Consider the following 19,477-nt stretch of genomic DNA (forward strand, 5'->3'; position numbering starts at 1 on the left):
TGCATTAGTAAAATGAGCACAGCCATACAATCAAGCAAATACAACATAATGCTATTTGTAGAATATTACTGATTGGTACATGGGTACAATTTTTTCAGTTGTTCTGTAAATTGCAAAGCTCTCACAATAAAATGTGGAAAGGAAATAAGAAAATATTATCATCTAGTGGATAAAATTGTTATAAGAATATTTAGGAAGTAGGTCATAATAATTATTGCTAATAATGTATTGAATGCTTATTGATAAAAAATGAAGAAAAAAGTTAGAATTAATTCCTTATAGGGCTTGACCTCTCCAGCACCTCTCTTTTTTCCATTGGTTCACTGAACTCCTGCTGTGTTTTTCTTTTTGGTCCTAAATATGCCAAAGTTGTTCCTGTCACAAGGCATTTGCACTTGCTGTTCCTTTACCCTGAGGATGGTCTAGCCCCTTCCCCACACACATACACCTGTCACTCTGATATATCACCCTGATTGATGGTCTGCAAAGTTTTCTCATCACTTCTCAAATGTTTTTGTTGCTCCTTGTTTATTCCTGGCTTCTTCAAGAAAGCGGTAACCTGTGTCTCCAGGGCTTAGCATGGGGCCAGACAATAATGTCATTGTAGAATTCTGTGGACTGGTAAAAAAAAAAAAATCATCTGGAACTGGCTGTCTTCTGCTTGTAGGTCCCTTGACTTGATTCAAGGACCCTTTGTTTTTTGTTTTTTTTCCTTCATAGTATGAGCCTAGGGTGCTAAATGTGTGCCCCCCTTAGAACAGGGATGAGGGCTATCTGGTTTTGCTCATGGCAGTATTCTTAATGTCTGATACAGCAGAGGCTCACAACCTGACTTTATGAATCTTTGAACTCGACAGTGAGGTTTGCCTTTCCTTCACTTCGTTTGGTCTTTGACACTTTACCAGGCCCATTACCACCCTGAAGACTCCCAGGAGGGAGCGGTCCTTTCCATTCCTTCATTCTCTCCTTTGTCTGCTGGTCGATTTGTTTGTTCGTTCGTTCATTCACTCATTCGTGCGTCCATTCCACTCCTCCGTCCTCCACACCTAGACATCCAGTCCACGCGCGCGCTGCTACTCCCTGATCTCGCGGCCCCACCTCCCTGCCTCGCTCCACCTCTGCCCCACCCTCCTCCTCCCCGCCCCCTTTCCAGGCCAATCGGAGCTGACAGGCTGGGCGGGGCAAGGACTGGGGAGGGACCTCGCTACCCCAGTACCCCCGGCTGCGCCCCCGGCTCCGGAAACGCACCGCGGGGCTGCTGGGCTCGACTAGGCGCGGGTGGCTCCGTGGCGCTTCCTGCCACGCCAGGCCTGCCTGGGCCGCGCCAGCTCCACTCTGCTGAGGGCTGTGCATCGGTCGCCGCCAGGCCTGGGTGAGCGTGCGGGCCGCTGAAGAGTGTGTGGGATCTAGGTGATCGTGCGAGCGGCGGGAAGGACGTGCTAGCCCGACTGATCACGAAGGAGGCGATAGGATGTGCGGGCCTGAGTGAGCACACCGGATCGAGGTAGGAAGTACTGGGGGGGCGAAGTGAATGTGCCAGTGGTGGGAGCGTATGCGGGGGAAGGGGCGTCTCAGTGTATGGAGAACTGCTCGGCCTTGGTACGGGCCAGGGGCCAAGGGGGATGGGTCCCAGATGGCGGGTACGACGAGGCCCGAAGGCCTTCCAGCTGCGGGTGGGGGACGGCGGTAAGGGCGGGAATTGCTGATGTGCAAAGGCCTACCTACGTTGCCTGTGGAAGATGCTAATGGGTAGGAACTGGTCAGGGGATGAGAAAGGGTGCCCAACCCGTAACCCCAAGCGCAATGGAGGCGATGTGGTAGGAAGCGTTGGGGGGAGGGTCTTAAAGGGCTTTCCCCCAATATGCAGTTGGGGTTCAGCCACAATCTAGAGCGCTAGGGATGGTTTCTGCTGGGGGGGGGGGTCGGTCCTTCCCATTTGGGTGTGGGTCAAGTCTCAGCTTGGTGGGGAGAATGGGGCACTTCTGTTGTCTAAGGCATGAGAGCTGGAGGGAAGGAAATGGAGGAAACGGGCAGCCCTTACAGGGTAAAGAGATCTCAAGACCCTATGTCTGAACAGGGCTTTGGGGGACCACCATCTCACACCTCACCCCACTACCTCTTCCTCCTAAACTCCTTTGCTGGTTCCTCCACTCTAAATTTTGGTGATTAATTACATGTCCTTTTACACACTCAACTGCTGCCCAAAGCCCATGGTACCTTTCAAACACCCCCAATTCCTGGCCCTCTTCCCAGAGGTCCCACCCTGTTCCAACTGACATCCTTCAGCCAGCCTTGGCTTAGCCCAGCTGGCGTCCCCCTCTAGTCTCCTTGGTTAGTGAAACATTTCAACCTTAGCCCCAACATTTTCCTTTATGATTTCAGATGAGATCTCTGGAATAGTGACTCCACTAGGTACTCAACCCTTCTGCCATTGGACCTTTCCATAGAAGCAACTTGCATAGTGTCTGTTTAGTCCAGTGAATTTCCCTCAAAATATTCCTGGAGAGACCCCTTGGAAAATCTTCTTGAAAGTGAATTCTCTTCCCAGAAATCTGACCATTGCCACAGACTCAGTGGGCTTCAGCCTCAGGAGGCTCCTGGGCAGGAGCACTGTATCATATGAGCCTGAGGTAAGGGAGCCTCTAGATTCTAGACAAGCCCAGTGTCCACATCAGAGTCTTTGAAGTGCTTGTTGAGAATGCATATTTCTTGGCCCACCAGACCTGCTGCTCTGCTACTTCAGTTTTCATTAAACTCCAAACCAGGTTTCTAACGCAGTGATCCAGCTCTTCCAAACCTGCCTGGTCTCCTGGATGGCCCAGGGATCCTTGGGATTTGCATAGCATCCCACTGCACCCCCAATTTAAAATTGTTTATATCTAGACAGTGTAACCTCAGTGAGGCTATACTTACAATTTATTTTGATTTTTAGTAAGATACCATGCATCTTCTTGGGGAAATGGGAACATAAACCTTTCCTCAATTAAGTACAACAAACACTAAAAAATCCCCTTCTGGACTACCTTCTGGCTTTTTATAGAAGGGAAAGAAGATGGAAACCTAAACAGAGAGAGACAGGTGCCCAGGCAAAATGAGAGAGGAAACAGATGCCTTTCCACCCACACACACAGAAAAAGACACACACAGACACAAATATCCCAAAAGAAACAGACTTTCCTGGTGAGACACCCGCTTTTGGCCCTTTAGGATCCTGCTACTTCAAGTAGCAGTGGCTTGCAGTCTACTGGATGGGCCCAAATGGGGCCTTCACATATACTTTTCAGCCTGCCACGTTAGAGGAACATTAAGGCCAGGACGGGCTGCTGCCCAGAGACCAACTCAGCACTCACATTCTGGCCTGCCTAGGGCACATGAGGACCTCAGCAGTGCGTATTGAATTGCACAGTCTGTCCTACTGTTGGGCACTCGCTATACAAGAAGAGAGGTTTCCTGGAAAGTGCACTCAAGCCTGCCTCTGCTTATCTGGATTATTTCAATCCAACAGGTGGGACCTTACCTACCGAACTAATCAAGGGTGTCCAGTGTCATTCAGAGACATGATGAGTCATCCCTGTGTGTCTCTTTTGGGTAAGTCTCAGTGTTTACAGACCACACCTGCTGGCATAAGGTGGGCCTTGCTGTTAGAATACCCATGGGTGGGGATATGACATGGTGAACAAAGTTGTTCAAGTTCTGGAAGCTTTTTGATTTCCATATATGCTAGAGTTTTTGAATGGTCTTTGCCCGGAGACAGTTCTTGCAAACCTGGAGACACAGCACAAGGGAGAGATGATATCCAATACAGAGAATTGGGAATCCAGGTGATCATTGGATGGAAGAGGAAGCTGAAGGCACCATTGAAACTAGGTCTCTTATGTTTACACCTTTTGGGGCATGTTTGCTTTGGCCCAGAACTGAACTGAACATCACAAGCCACCTGCTGTCTTCTGGCCTGAGGACATTCTGCTGCAGGTCCTTCTTTAGATGCTCATGGGAGTCCAGGTATTTGGGCACCAAGCTGCCAGGTGGGTCTTCTTTGGGTAGGCTTGCTACCTCTCCCCACCTCTACCCCACCCCAGGGAAGGACAGCATCTGTCCAGGGACACTGCTTGGCTGCATGTGCAGTCATATGAGTTGAAAGTTGATCTTTTAGGCTCAATAACTGCTTTTACTGGTAGGCAGACCCCTCAGGACATCCTAAGTCCAGTGTGACCAGAAGACAACCTAATTCTTCACCACTTTTTGTGACGTGGGTCAGTTTTTGTTTCTGTTGAAATAAACTCTCAATTTCTATTCTTTCAGATCAAAGTGAAATGATTATTTGGGGGTCTCTTAGCATTTCCAATTCCACACAGTAAATTTTAATAAGTTGGTTGGTTAAAACTTACATTGTGATCTAAAGCACTCAGCAGGAAGATTTGTTCACTGGCATGGGCTTAAGCATCATTTTTCAAATTATTCAGCAGTAGGTTAACACTAACATTATCACTGTCTATGTATTCTAGCAGCAAATATTAAACAGCTGTAGCATACATGGCACTTGGCTAGGTCCACTGTGGAATCTGCAGTTGACCTTGTCAGGGCCTTTTTTCGGTGGGAGTTGGAGATTAGTTTTCCTGTGTTGTATCTCTGCTTCCATTTCCCAGTCATAAGTAGGAGTGCACCTCATGAGATTGGGGTGTTCTTTTCTGCACTGAGTGAAAGTGCCTTCCATTCAAGGTCAGCATTAGTCTCTGTGTCCATTGGGTGCACTACAGTGATTTTCATGTTCTGTCTGAAATTGCTTTGACCTTGATCCTGGAAGATCCTTTCAGAAGGCAGTAGACACCTGTGTTTGTCACTTTGGTCACAGCATCCAGCTTTTTTTCCAAATTAGTTCCACCATTTTAAAGTAGAACAGTTGTATATCATGCACTCTAAGTGATCTGATTGTCTTCAGGATTGATGATGATTTTATTATTAATTACAATGGGGATCCATATGTATTATCTTTAAAAAATGATCTTCCTTAGTTTTTCCTGATGCTCTGTTACCTGATAACACTCGGTTAATTATTTGGCAATTAGCTTCATTTTGTGAAAGTAAGGCCCACATTTTTCCTCCTATTTTTATGAACACCTTCTAAATTGGCTCTCTGTGTCCCTGGGCTCTGTTACTGTGGGTGGTGATCACACAGCTACTGAGAGTTGAAGTGCTCTCAAGCCAAATCCCCTGGGTTATCTGGGACAGGAAGGGCCACTCCTGTTGCTACATGGAAAGGGATAATTAACAATTCATTTGGGGCTTGTGGCTCCAGGATTTTAACAGTTAATCATTCCAATTAAGTAAAATTCTTTGGTAGGATTCACTCAATTAAATGGAACACTTCAGGAGGATTTGTTCAATTAAACTTGGCTGGCTTGGAAGAACTGTGTGTGTGAGAGTGAAAGTGTGTGCATGTGTGCACATGAGAGAATGATTTGTGTATCTTGTTCAGTGAGGATCTGCAGTGGCATCTTAACAGGAAGACTGAAAGGCAGCCCCCAAACACCCATGCATACAATGAGGCTTCTCTTTTGCTCCCTACCAGCCTGTTGTATTATAGCCTGGTAGAATAGGGCTGCATATTTCTTTCTTCTCTGGTCTTGGGAGCTGGACATTAAACACGCCACTTAATGTGGACCCTTAGTTTCCTTCTCTGTAAAATGGAGGTGACAATAGCCATAGCTGTGATCATTTAAATTAGGGGAAGGAAGACACACAGCTCCAAATACACATACTGAGTGCTGCATAAATGGAAGTTCACTGCATTTAACATTCCACTCCCCACACACATTGTTTAAGTTGCTCCACAATTTGCTGCAGACACTAGGGATTCGGGGGTGACCAAGAAAAGAAGGCCCTGTCCTATTGGAGCTGATATTTTTCCTGGGAAAAACAAGCAACTTCCTAGGAGAATTTTTAGGTAGTGAAGGTTTTCCAAGTAAACAGATGAGGCTGGAGACTGAAGAGGTTTTGAGGAGGTGACATTTGAGTTGAGGCCTGAATTATTAGAAGGAGCTCTCTGATAAGCTGTAGGGATGTAATTAATGGCAGGTTTAAAGGCCTTAAGGGCCACAGCCTTGACATATCTAGAAGTACATGAATGTCAGTATTCTGGATGGAGTGACTGACACTTGGGGGACAGGATATGTAATTGGTGGGCTGGGCCAGGACCTTGTAGGGGTGATAAGGCCTTGGGTCTGTGGTTTGAGGGCAGCATATATAACACAATGTCCCCCTTCCATTTCATTCAGCAGCCAGACATCAATATCAATTGGAAGCAAATTGTTAAAAACAATAAATTCAGGACCAGTTTATTTGTATGGGAAGCCACAATCAAATTAGACAGTGAACATATGCCAGGAGAAGTGCAATGGGCCAGAGGGGCTCTACCCCAGAGAGGAAGGGCTTGGATGCTGAGTACCTGAGGATGAATGTACACACACTGAGGAAACACCTGTGCCACGTGGCCACTTAAAAATGGGAATAAGGCTTCCATGGATTTTAGTGCCAAATGAGGGCTTCTGCCTGCACCCATCCACTGTGCTGATAGTGTAGATAGTGCGTGGGAAGGAGCCTGGGAGATCTGTCTCTAGGCTTTCTGGTCATCCCCCTTCTCAGACTGCCCACACATCCTCTCAGCCCTTCGATCCTGTGCTTGCTTCACCTATGTGGGCATCCCAGGAAGTGCTGGTCTTCTGATCTGATCCCAAGGGCCACTCCCTATTGTCTCCTTGGCTTCAGCCCTTGTCTTCTTGCATGGTGAGCATTTTTCTCATCCAAAGATTATCAAAATCTTTTTAAAATCATGTTATTGTATTTGTATGCCCTTATTTTTGTATTTACTTTTAAAAATATTTTTTAGTTGTAGTTGGACAGAATTCCTTTATTTTATTTATTTATTTTTATGTGGTGCTGAGGATCAAACCCAGTGCCTCAAACATACTAGGCAAGCACTCCACCACTGAGCTACAGCACCAGCCCCACCAAAATCTCTTTTCTGATACCCATGAAATTCACCTTTGCTACTAAAAATGGAACCAGAAACAGAAAACAAACATTTTTAGACCTTGACTCTTCTCCTATGTGGCTGCAGATACACTGCAGTATAGGTGTGCTTGATCCTTTTTCTCTGAAAACACAAATATTTACTCAGTTGTCTACTCCCCTTTCTTTACCCTCTTTGGGTTTTCAATCAAGAGTTATTATGTCTGTGTGTATCTTCTATAAAGAATTCAAGCCAGGCACAGTGGCGCATGCCTGTAATCCCAGTGGCTCAGGAGGCTGAGGCAGGAAGATCATGAATTCAAAGCCAGCCTAAGCAAATTAGTGAGGTCCTGTCTCAAAATTTTAAAAAAGTGGTGGGAGGAGGACTGCTGGGGATGTTGCTGCTCAGTGGTTAAGTGCCCCTGGGTTCAATTCCTGATACAAAAAAAAAAAAAAAGAATGTATGTATTTGTAATCTCTGCATGTCATCCTACATTGACTAACTGTTAATGTCGTATTTAAACTCTCCAGTTTTCTTCCTGCTGTGAGTTCTAGGACTCTTCAGTAGTATCTCCAGAGCTCATTCGCCTTCTCCCTATCCCCCCACCCCCACGAAATACCTTTTTTAATGATATTGGGTTATTTACACTCCTCCTTTGGTATACTATATTGTTTACATCCTTTTCCTCTTAACCCAATATTTATATTTAAAGTTCCTGTATTTATATTTAAAGTTCCTTGTAAATAGCACAGTCACATTTTGTTTTTTAATACAGTATAGCAATCTTCCTTTTGATTGAAATGTTTACTCCATTTATATTCAACCTAATTATCCATGTAATCAAGTTTAAGTTTGCTATCCTAGTATTTAATTCTCTTTGTCCCATATGTTCTTTTTCCTTTTTTTCTTTACTTTTCTTCTTTTGGATGATTTTTGGTATTGTATTTTATCTCCACTATCAGCTTGCTAGTATGCACAGGAGTCTCAGAGGATTTGTTAAAACACACAATCACATTTTACTTCTATATGTCATAAACCTCACGCTACCTTTTCACTGTTTTCAGTTGAAATGGTCAATTATTTTTTTAAACATTTATTTTTTAGGTGTAGATGGACACAACACAATGCCTTTATTTTTATGTGGTGCTAAGGATTGAATCCAGGTCCCACCTGTGCTAGGCGAGTGCTCTACTGCTGAGCCACAATCCCAGCCCCAATTATTTTTTTAAAGATTTAAAAATTAGGAAGGTAAAAGCATTGCTTATTTGCCCACACATGCGTACATTATTCCACATGTTTTTCATGTCTTTGGGTAAATTCAAGTTTCATCTATTTCATTTTCCTTATTTCTGAAAAACTTCCTTTTATATTTCTTATGGTACAGAGCTACTGGAGACAAATTCTCTCAGATTTTGCAAGACAATAATTTTATTTTTTCCTTCATTTTTGAAGGATAGTTTCCCTGAATATAATGTTCTAGGTTGCCAGATTTTCCCCCACTTTCAGCACTTAAAATGTTATTTAGTAGTTTTCGAGTTTGCACATTTTCCAAAAAGAAGTCACTCACTATTCTTATTTTTGTTCTTCTGTACAAAGTATCATTTGTTTCCTTTGTTTACTTTAAGATTTCTCTTTTTATCACTGGTTTTCAAAAACTTGACTATTATTATATAGCTTTCTTTCTGAGCTTCATTTTTAAAAATGAAAGGAGAAAAGGAAAGGAAAAAGAACAGATGGGACAAAGAGAAATAAATATTAGGACAACAAATTAAACTCGATTACATGGACAATTAGGTCAAATATAAATGGACTAAACATTTCAGTCAAAGGACAGAGTTTGTCCCCAGCAGGTTTTGATTGGACGTTGAACATTGTAAGGATTGAGTGTCTGGATTTTGAGAAATAACTACTTGTGGATCCGTTTGATCTCTTTGAAGCTGAGTTTTAAGCGTTTGTTGGATAGTCCAGCCTTACTACTGAGGCATGGTCCCTCTGTATTCACTACTGAATGTCCTAGTTGATCAGAGAGGATGCTGGTCAGTCAGACCTTGAACATCTCTCTACCTTTGCTTATTCCGGGAATTGTTCATCTTATACTTTCCTAGTTTTTCCTTTTGCAGCCCTTTGGAATTTCACTGTATGCCCGCATGCTTAGTATTTAGGAAAGACTCAAGGGAAGCCTTATGCAGATTTTTGAAGCTGTTTTCAGCATAGCACACTCCTTTCTGGAACTCTGCTCTACAACTTCCAGCTGCCTCTGCTACCCTGAATGCTGGCCTGTGTCTCTTCAACTTGGTGAAGCCACTAAGCTCTATTTAATTTTACCCTCCTTAAACTCTCAGTCTGGAAATTGCCTCCAGGCAGAGAGCTGAGTTACTGATGACTGGCCTCATTTGTTCTCTCTGGGATCATGATCCTGTGCTTCCTACTGTCCAATGTCTGAAAACTGTTGTTTCACATATATTTTCTCCCGTTTGCTATTTGTTCATGGCAGGATGTAAAATCTGTTCCTTGTTATTCCATCATGGCTATAAATGGAAGTTTCCATTCATTTCTTTTAATATAATACCTTCAGTTTTATGTAAAAGTCTTTCTGGAGTATTGGGGTTTTATAGTGCTTAAGCTAGTATCAAAATGCTTCCTTTCCAGAAAAACAGGAGACTAGTAAGGTAGAGGAAGTTGATTGAGGAAATGAGGAGGGGAGGGTAAAGGGATGTTAGGGAATGAAACTGATCAAATTATGTTATGCGCATGTACAAGTATTTGTCACATGAGTCCTTCTATTATATATAATTATTATGCACCAATAAAAAAGGAAATTTTAAGAATAATATTTGAGGTTTTTCAGAAGACACTGCACAGGTAAAATTGATGACACTTCCCTTGAGGGAGCCACCGAGTTAGGAGTCTTCTTGAGTTTTTGATTTTATTATTCATAGCTTAGGGCCTTCTGGCCCCTGGAACTAAAAACATGAGGTTATTGGAGTTGCACAGAAAATAATTACAGGCCCATCCATTTGTCGCTCATGGAGTTAAGATAAGTTTTCATTGTTCTTTCTTCTACTTTACTGAATAAATTTCTGTGAAATTTTTAAAAATGTGCTTCCTTTTCACTTCCATGAGTTGAACTGACATCAGAACACAAACTCTGCAACTCACTGAAGTGGGAGGCCTGTGGTACAGAGACATCTGTGCTAGGGTCTTATTTCACTTATTTTGCAGTTTGGAAGGAAAAGGTAACCTGTCTATGTTGTCTAGGTCTTTTATTTAGTAATCTGGTGTTTGAAGATCTTCTCTTTGGTCTTTCCAATTTTGTTCAGCTTTTCATTTGTTGAATATGTGAGAGAAATGTTCTCATTGTCTTTCACCCAGTGGAATCTTTCCATGTGTTGTGGCTTTGAAGAGCCTCACCACTGGTCAGAAAGCCTGGGTTCCTATTCTTTGTTGCCTCTCTTCCCTTCAGTCACCTGATCCAGTTTAGTGTTGCCTTCTACAAAGCTCCTACAGATGCCTCATCTCCTATCATTTCTGCTGGTATTCTGCATACTGTGAGAGAGGCCTGTGATTAGCTTGCCTCTGAAAGCTAGTCTCCCTGCCATTGGCTCTCTGTCACACTCTGTGGCTGTCGTGACTGTGCCCTAGCTGGCATTCATTTGCCTTATCTTGGCTCCCCCCATCCTGCCTGAGTTAATTCTTTGCCAGCCTACTTTGCCACTGAGGTATTTTCTAAGGCTTTCCCATTCTCTGGCTTATTGTTTGGCCAACATATGAGAAAAGATTCAACAATATTTAAAACCAGGGAACAGGAAATTACCAGTCTCATCCCAGGGGACCCAGAGACAGGGTTGTTGTTACTCATGGCTTTTTTCACTTTCCTTAGCTCCACCTGCTCCCCAAGGTCTTGCCCTTCCCCAGGACGGAGCCCCGGGAAACCAGGTCCTGGCAGTCCCTCTTGAGATGCCGGAGGCCCAGGTGAGCTGTGCTTCCCTCTACCTTGCTTGGGATTCCATCACTGTTCCCTGATTCTGGCCTCAGCCGCTGCCTCTTGCCCAGCATGACATACAGCAAAATGTGAACCCTGGTTGCTACCTTCCTTCCCACCCTCTGCTTCTCTCCTGAGGCTGCCAAGGAATGGAGGTCCACTAGGCTTGGAATTTCTGTCATATAGTTGGGAGAGCTGAGTTTCCATCTGGGAAAGTGAATAAATTGAGGTCCCTTGGGAAGACAGTGGGAGGCCAGGGTCACAGCCTAGGTTTCCTTGTGCTTGGCAATGTTCTCTTTCCAGGACTTCTCAGGGCTTGTTGTTGGATCTCCATGTTAGCAGCACACACACACTCCAGGCCCTCACCCCTTGCTTTTGGCATTATTGGTGCCACCCCTGCTTTGTTGCAGACTAGATGGAAAGACTAATCATCCCTTGAATTCTTTCAGGCTTTGGTACCATCTGATGATGTGTGGAACCTGACAAAAAGGGAATGGTTGAGCCTGGACCCTGAACAGAAGACACTGGCATATTATGGGAACATGACTTCTGTGGGTAAGGTTCCCTCTAGCCCTTCCCCACTTTCACCACCTGTTGGGAGTAGGGAGTGGGCACACAACCACACCCACACAAGCTTGCCTTGTCTCCAGGTTATAGGGAAATGTAAAGGGCCTGCTATATTTGAGATCTCCAGTGACACGAACTCCCCAATTCCTCATGACATGTAAAGAGCCCCCTTTAGTCTTTTATTGGAAAGAAATTAGAGCAAACCTGCTACTATAGTTTAGAATGTTTTTAACTCACAAATTATACAAATTACATGGCCATTTGATTGGAGTTTGCTGTTGAGAGGTCAAGCTCTTGTTTACCTCTCAGGGATGTGTATGTGTTGGGAGGAAGAGTGCTTAGAAAGAAAGACTGTTGGGGTTATGTTTGGGAGTTAGGAAGTCCCCAGATCTGGAAGAGCTCAAATTCAGTGGGTGGACACAGAGAGGGTAGAAAGTAGGGTAACGATCAGCCCTGAAAGGAGCTGGCCCTTGGGAACTCCATTTGATCTGCATAAATGACTTACCTAAGGTCACAACCAGCCCAGTTTTTGAGGATCCAGAAGAGTTTCTCTTCAAAGGCCTTCCCTTTTCTTCCATTCTGATGTCATCTGTGGCTACTTCTGTGACTCATTTCCTTCTCCATATCAGGAGTTCCTGCTTTGAACCCTACCTTGGTCTCGCACCTGGCCCAAGGACAAGTGCTGTTGGTATCAGACCCATCCCTCAGTACAGATCAAGCTAAGCACCTGGGTGAGTGAAAAAGAAACCTAGAGAAATATGAGGAAATTGGGGAGAGGCCCAGCTTAGCTATTGTGGGGCTCAAGTTGGGGTTGGAGGGTTCAGCTGAACTCATGAGGTCTAATGTTAGGTTTGGGAGCCCAGTTGAGGCTTTTAAGGGGTGTGGGTGGTGTCCTGTCAGGAGGAGAAGCCTCCCAGGAATCCCTTTGGTAGGCAATATCCAGCAGTCAGGGTCCCTTGATCCTTCCCTCCTGGCACAAGCTTCCTTTGGCTTTTAGTCCTTGTGCTCAGCAGCTATGTTGTGGGGGAATTGTTGACAGGAGAGAGTGGCCTCCTTCCTTGTGCACTCTATAGTCTGCAGTGTCTTCTATTTATCCTTTCAGAAAGCACTTCTATGACCCACCACCAGACAATGGATATAGAAGTCCAGCCTCAGGAGATGGCTTCCACGAGCTCCCTAAGGGCCAGTGACCCAAATGCTGAGGTCAAACAGAATGGGAACACTGACGGGAGGGAAGGGAACCTACAGAATCTGCCCATAGAACACCATTTTGCATGTAAAGAGTGTGGGGACACCTTTCGCCTTAAAGTGCTCCTTGTCCAGCACCAGAGGGTTCACAGTGAGGAGAAGGGCTGGGAGTGTGGCGATTGCAGGAAGGTCTTCAGGGGGGTGTCAGAGTTTAATGAGCACAGGAAGAGCCACACGGCCGCGGAGCCCAAGCCCGGCCCTAGTCAGGCCCTGGATGATGGCGTAGAGAAGAGGGAGCAAATGGAGAGGGAGGCGAAGCCCTTTGAGTGCGAGGAGTGCGGGAAAAGGTTCAAGAAGAATGCGGGTCTCAGTCAGCACCTGAGGGTGCACAGCAGAGAGAAGCCCTTCGACTGTGAGGAGTGCGGGCGGTCCTTCAAAGCCAACACCCATCTCTTCCGACATCAGAAGCTTCACACTTCAGAGAAGCCCTTCGCGTGCAAGTCGTGCAGCAGAGATTTCCTGGATCGCCAGGAACTGCTCAAGCACCAGCGGATACACACGGGCCACCTGCCCTTCGACTGCGACGACTGTGGAAAGTCCTTCCGTGGAGTCAATGGCCTGGCAGAACACCAGCGCATCCACAGCGGTGCCAAGCCGTACGGGTGTCCGCACTGCGGCAAGCTCTTCCGGCGTAGTTCGGAACTCACCAAGCACCGGCGGATCCACACTGGTGAGAAGCCCTACGAGTGCGGCCAGTGCGGCAAGGCCTTCCGTCAGAGCTCCAGCCTGCTGGAGCACGCGCGTATCCACAGCGGCGAGCGGCCTTACGCCTGTGGCGAGTGCGGCAAGGCGTTCCGCGGACCCTCCGACCTCATCAAGCACCGGCGCATCCACAGCGGACTGAAACCCTATGAGTGCGACAAGTGTGGCAAGGCCTTCCGCAGGAGCTCTGGCCTGAGTCGCCACCGGCGGATCCACAGTGGGGCGAGACGCTGCGAGTGCAGCGAGTGTGGCCGCGTGTTCAAGAGGCGCTCAGCGCTGCAGAAGCATCAGCCCACCCACCGCGAGTAAACGGGCCATTTGCCCCCCCCCCCCCGCTGCTGGTGGGCAAGAGGGGTCCTAAGAGGCCGTTGGTGGAGTCAAAGGAGATGAACAGTTTTGTAGCGCTTATCTATTTTATCGTCCAAAAGGTTGAACCAGTTTATACTGCCACCAGCAATTTCTTAAGTGTACACATTTCTCATTATGCCCATTGAGAGTAGCTTTTACCATTTTAACTTAGTTTGGGTAGTTTACCTGGCAGAAAGTACCGTCAAGAGATTTTGACCATCATGCCTTGAATGAGAAGAGAAATTTGGATGTGGGGGTGGGGAGGGGCCTGGTGGCTCATCTGCTCCAAGCCCCACCTCTGAAGGAAACAAATGCAGAGATGTTCAATGATGACATCAAGATAATGTGACCCCACCTCTCCCAAAGAGTTTTTTGGCCTACTTGAATTTATAAATTTTTAGGGATGTAAATAGAATACTCAAGTGTCTTATAATATTTAATTTATTAATTTAGTTACACATACATATTGTAAATCACATATTATATAGAATAATATATTAATTTAGAAAACACTCCCTTTTGCCATGCTCCATTTCAAGAAATCATTTTATTCTAACTCCTCATATACATTTTCAACCTCATAGTCTTCACCAACATGGGAACCCCCTTGAGTCTCAGACCATATCCAGTCACTCCATCTAATAATCTATGCGTGGTAGCACTGTGACAATCCCTGCATGAGGTTCTCATCAGAAACTTCCTCCCAAGCCATAAGAACATATTTATGTAACGTTAGGACAATTGTTTTGTGTGTTTCTTAGTTAGTCCTATAGCTCCACAACATAGGTACTTAAGGTGGTGCTTTTTCAAATGGCCTTACAAAAGGCTGGAGGGTTTTTGTTTTGTTTTCTTAGAGCACCTGAAGCATCATCCTGAGGTCATACTCCCAGTAAAGATTACTGAATGTGGGTTAAAGGTTCTTTGCCTCCTTGTTTCTTAAACCAGTTCAACCTGATGACCCTTGTGTATATCCAAAACAAGCATCAATTGGATTGTTTCAGCCTAATGGCTCTTGTTCTCAAGCAGCACTATTTTATTTGAAATAAAGTAGGCGAGAGAGCAGCCCCAAATAAGAGACACATCTCCAGGACTCAAGGGTGAGGTGACACTTTCCCACTGAGAACAAAAGCCTCTCTCCTGGTATGGGGCCTAGATGGTACTTCACCATCCCTCTATTTGCAAATCTGTAAAATGGGAGGAAATCACAGTACCTACCTCCTAAGATTATCAAGAGGACTGCCATCATGCCTGCAGAGCACTGCATGTGATGGCCTGGCACAGAGGTCCGCATTCAGTGAAGATGATCTGCTGACATCGTACTTCTTGTTATCATTTTACAGCTCATTAGTACTAGAACTGGGAATGGACCCAGGCCTCCTGACTACTAGCCTCATCTTTCTTTCCTTCAATGACTTAAATACTGATTCTTTTTTCCTGAATGCAAATTGTACGTTCATCTCCTTTGACTAGTTATCAAGTTACCTTTGAATATATTGACTTTATATAGCAATTCTTTCTGTATTGATTGTGGTGTTCTCTTGTATTTCTTTGCCCTTTGTAGCAATTCTTTTACATTTTTTGTTGTGCGGGCTTTTGATTTTTACATATTCCAACACTTGTTTTTGTCTGTTAAGTCATAACTTTCATTGCTTCAGTATTTAGCTATGACGACATTTTCTTCTAGAATTTTAATCACAAATGAAAAGTTGAAACCTCTGCCCATCAGAAGGTAGATGCACCAGGTGGGCAAACTGGATGGGAAAGGGCCAGAGAAGCATGCCTATTCCTATCCAAGATGCAGACTCTGTGTATATCTGTGGGCAGCATTTGACTATCCAACCTGACCACTGAGGCACACTAGAGATATGTCTGTCATGGAATGCCCAGAGCACTCTGTGACAACACATCAGTATAGCCCCAGCCACCAGCAGCAGGGCTTGGCCTCACCTAGACCAACAGGATGGTCCAAAATTGGTCTGGCAGCAGCCAGCCATCATTCAAGTTCCCAGGAGCGTTGACAATGCCGGGTTTGGATTTGGTGACTGAGCAGCAGATCCACTCGAGACATCTCCTCAGACACAAGAAGACTCACTTGACTGACATCATCATATGGACCACAGCTTCCTCCCAGCAAGTGACTCTGGAATGAGAAAGAGATTGGTTTGGTGGCCACTGCTTTGGGCAACTAAGGAGAAATTTGCCCATGTGTTCTAGCACTACTTCTGCAGCCATATTGAAGAGGTCAACAAAGCCAAGGCTCAGAGAGGAACTGCCCTCCAGTGGCCTGTATCGTGCTGCTAGAAGCTGGCTATATGAAGCCTGGACTAGGAATTGCAGTAGCTGTGCCTGAGGGGGGCAATAAAGCAAGGGTTCAGAGGACAACAAGGCCCTTCTGATGGTCCATGTGGCATCCAAACAGGAGCTGGTCATCCTGGGGCTGCACTGTCACTCTGCAGCCTCCTCTAAGAGGAACAGCAGTAAGGAGTAGTGAGGTAGCTGGCCACACCAGCGCTGTGGCCTGAAACTTCCCAGCAGCTGTGCCCGGGGGGCACTGAAGGGCCTGGAGAGGAAGTGTGCTTTTATGGCACCAAGGGGAGGCAGAGCTCCCCAACAGGCACAGCCTGGAAGGGCTTTCCAGGCCCCAACCTGGGAAGCAAGGTTTAAGAGCAACCCCCATGACCTTGGCCAGAAGGTCCTCTCAGAGGCCACCACTGTGGCCCTAGGCAACCTCTCCATCCTGACCCCCAGGCTGGAGAGAAGCCAACAGCACTTGTTACATAGCAGCTCCTTTTGCTCTGTGGGCTCAGTTCTTGCAGTAGTTTTGAATCTGTCTGAAATCACTACTTTCTCTGATCAGTTTTCTCTTTTTGAGCTGTTAGGATGTGTTTTGTATAGCTGTCGTTGGGTAAGGAATGTTGACATCAACCAGGGGCAAGTCTGGCACCTTTACCTTGAAGGACTCTGCCATTTCTTGACCATTCATTCATCATTTATCAGGTTTGATGAAGGATCCTGTTGAAGTCTAGATTACCATTGGCTCTGAATGTAGCATAGTGGTCACTGCTCCCAGCCAGGACATGGCATCTTGGCATTCCTTCCTGCCCTCCTTTACTTTTTTTTTTTTTTTTTTTTTTAGTTTCAGTTTTATAATTTTCTGTCAGACAAATCCTCTTTAAGAATTAACACTAAAGGTTGTGTCTTTTCCATCCCTGTTGATGAAGCGGCTTTTCATGATGTTGGCGGTAAAATCCCAGCTGTATCCAAACACAATCAGTCTGTGGCTTTAACGTGTGTCTGTAGTTTGGCTGAGTTCATCTTCTGCCTCCGGGAACATGAGGGTGGATTTTCTTGGATTCTCTAGGTATACTGCTATGTCCAATGCAAATGTGAGCAAGCTTCCTGTGGTATGTGCTTGTCTATGCATTCGTGTATCTACCTCATTCCATTTTCCTTTCTAATCACATGTATTCCTAATGCAAGGTAAATGGAGAGCTGTTGGGTTACATGGAATTCTGGATCACAGTAAAAGTACCCTTTTCTTGCCATACTAACAAAGAAACCCTCCATTAATTTTATTAGAGTTTGGCTACTTGCTGAAGTTTTCAAAAGAAAGCAATCATTTACCATTTTCCTGCATATTATGATTCACTGTCAATTAGTTGTATCATACCCACACTTGCATTTCTGGAATAATCCCCACCTGATTGCAGTGGGCCTCTTTCTTCTTCGGTTGTATTGCATTCTCTGTGCTTTGTTTTGTGCTTGAAATGGCATGGCACCTGCCCTGGGCCTGACCCTGTTGTGTACCATGTGACCCACCACCCCCCTTCTAGGCCACATTAATTAAAGCAGAACCAAACACCTGATGCAAGGTCAGCAGCCAGTCGTTAGAGCCAGCTGGAGATGATAGAGTGAGCTTTTCAGGTCTGTGAAGTATAAACAAGGAAACTGAAGTTTCTATTTGGTGTTGGAAGCCATGTGGTATTTAGAGGTGTTGCCCCTGTGGGTGACACTGAGATGAAGATTACTGGGCTCCCCAGAGCTGTTCAATACCAGCACCACAAGGCAGGCCTGACTGCACTGTTTCCTGGATCACTGGCTACTGCCCTCGTCAGTCCATGCTGTGTCCCCAGCCTAGATTTGAGCCAGCTTGAGTGGGTCTCTTCTTTGTGCAACTTGTCAATATCCAATTGCATTTGACCATTTGGCTACTTCTTGAGAAGAATCAATATTGGCTTTCCTCTCATTCTACCCAGCCAGCATTCCTGGCCCAAGTCCCACCTTGACTGTTGTGAATACCTATTTAAATGTGGTACTGTATTCTGTTTGCTAAGATGGGTGAAAACCTATGCCTTCTCCTCTCAGTGAGTATAATCATTGGTTTTCTGAGTATTCTTCCTTTCCTGAACTGTGTTTGGTCCATAAAATAAGTTCATCACAGCCCACTGTGTTTCCAGCAAATCCATCGTATTGGGAGGGGGGGGGTGATTACTCCTGTTACTAGATACCTGTATTCTATAGTTCTCATTGCATCAGTTTGGGTGTTTACTTTCAAAAACAGACATGGTCTCTTTAAACTTGACCCTCAATTTACTTGCATACTCTGTTAACAGTAGTTGTGTCCTGTCCCAGTTCATCTTTTGGTTGTTGCCACTCTCTTCTTACTTCTCCCCACTCTCATGACCTTGTCTGTTTTATGGCACTCACTATAATCGGCCTTGCACTAGAGCTGTTTGTGAACTTGGCTTTTCCTCTCCCCTCCTCAACCCTCCCCTGCCCATTAGATTGTGAGCTCTTAGAAAAGACAGGGGTGGCCCTTCATGTCTGATCCCCTACCAAATCTAGCACAGTGCCTTGCATCAAGTAGACATCAATAAATAAATGTTAAATGGCATTGGTCTTCCTTGACTTATTTTATCAAAGCTTTATTTATCAATTCTTCCCTTTCTCCTATTTTCACACCATGGGGTGCATGTCTTTATACTTGAAGAATCACTCCCTTCTGGGGTCCAGGTACTATCTTGGTCCCTGCTGGGATTGGCTTGATAGACACCTGGAGAGGAGAAAGGCACCCTGGTGATTAGGGACTAGTTTGCCTGGAGCTTTGAGCTATCCCTTGGCAGTCACATTCATCAATCCAGGTACTTTCCGCATCTCAGCTAGGACTCCCAGAGTCTGAATTCCAGATGAAAGCAGAAGATAAGGTCAGAACTTGAGTTCCTTCCTTAGGGATCAGCAATGGGTGACAAATGGTTTCTGGAACTTGAGAATCAGCCCACCTCTCTAAGCTTAGACGGGGTGGGAGCAGGGAAGTCAGTCATTTTGGTGGCTAGTGGTTGATCCTCTCTGGTGACCACTGCTTCAGGAAAAAAAGAGGAGGCTCTTGGTTTACTGACTCTTCCAAACTCAAATAGGGCTCAACTGTGAAGACAGCTGCCCAATTGTAGAAAGACAAACACAAAGTAAGCTCCAGGAACCCAATGGGAAACTTAACAGGAGAGAGGAAGATTCTAGAAAAGAGAATGACTTCCCCACCAACTATTTCCCTGGCTTCTAGCAGAGACCCAAGGAAGAGCCATGTCATCTTTCCTCAAGGTCCTCACCCCAGACCAGCTGTAGGG

General features: G+C 45.3%; 1 protein-coding gene across 1 annotated transcript; it reads left to right on the forward strand.

Annotated features, from left to right (window-relative positions):
* The first annotated feature begins 1,254 nt into the window (after nucleotides 1-1,254).
* Nucleotides 1,255-18,750, forward strand: Znf275 (zinc finger protein 275). Its single transcript, XM_027921761.2, has 6 exons — nucleotides 1,255-1,504; nucleotides 3,506-3,588; nucleotides 10,890-10,981; nucleotides 11,441-11,546; nucleotides 12,188-12,289; nucleotides 12,661-18,750. The coding sequence occupies exons 2-6, from the start codon at nucleotides 3,558-3,560 to the stop codon at nucleotides 13,815-13,817; spliced, it is 1,488 nt and encodes a 495-aa protein (XP_027777562.1). The 5' UTR covers nucleotides 1,255-1,504; nucleotides 3,506-3,557; the 3' UTR covers nucleotides 13,818-18,750.
* The last annotated feature ends 727 nt before the right edge of the window (nucleotides 18,751-19,477 follow it).

Source organism: Marmota flaviventris, chromosome X, assembly GCF_047511675.1.
Source record: "Marmota flaviventris isolate mMarFla1 chromosome X, mMarFla1.hap1, whole genome shotgun sequence".
Lineage (NCBI taxonomy): Eukaryota > Metazoa > Chordata > Mammalia > Rodentia > Sciuridae > Marmota > Marmota flaviventris.

Excerpts from the sequence above, each read along its gene's own strand:
- Znf275 (XM_027921761.2), top strand. The coding sequence starts at position 3,558 with ATGATGAGTCATCCCTGTGTGTCTCTTTTGG. Across the intron at positions 10,982-11,440 it reads TTGAGATGCCGGAGGCCCAG|GCTTTGGTACCATCTGATGA; the intron begins GTGAGCTGTGCT and ends GAATTCTTTCAG. Across the intron at positions 12,290-12,660 it reads AGATCAAGCTAAGCACCTGG|AAAGCACTTCTATGACCCAC; the intron begins GTGAGTGAAAAA and ends TTATCCTTTCAG.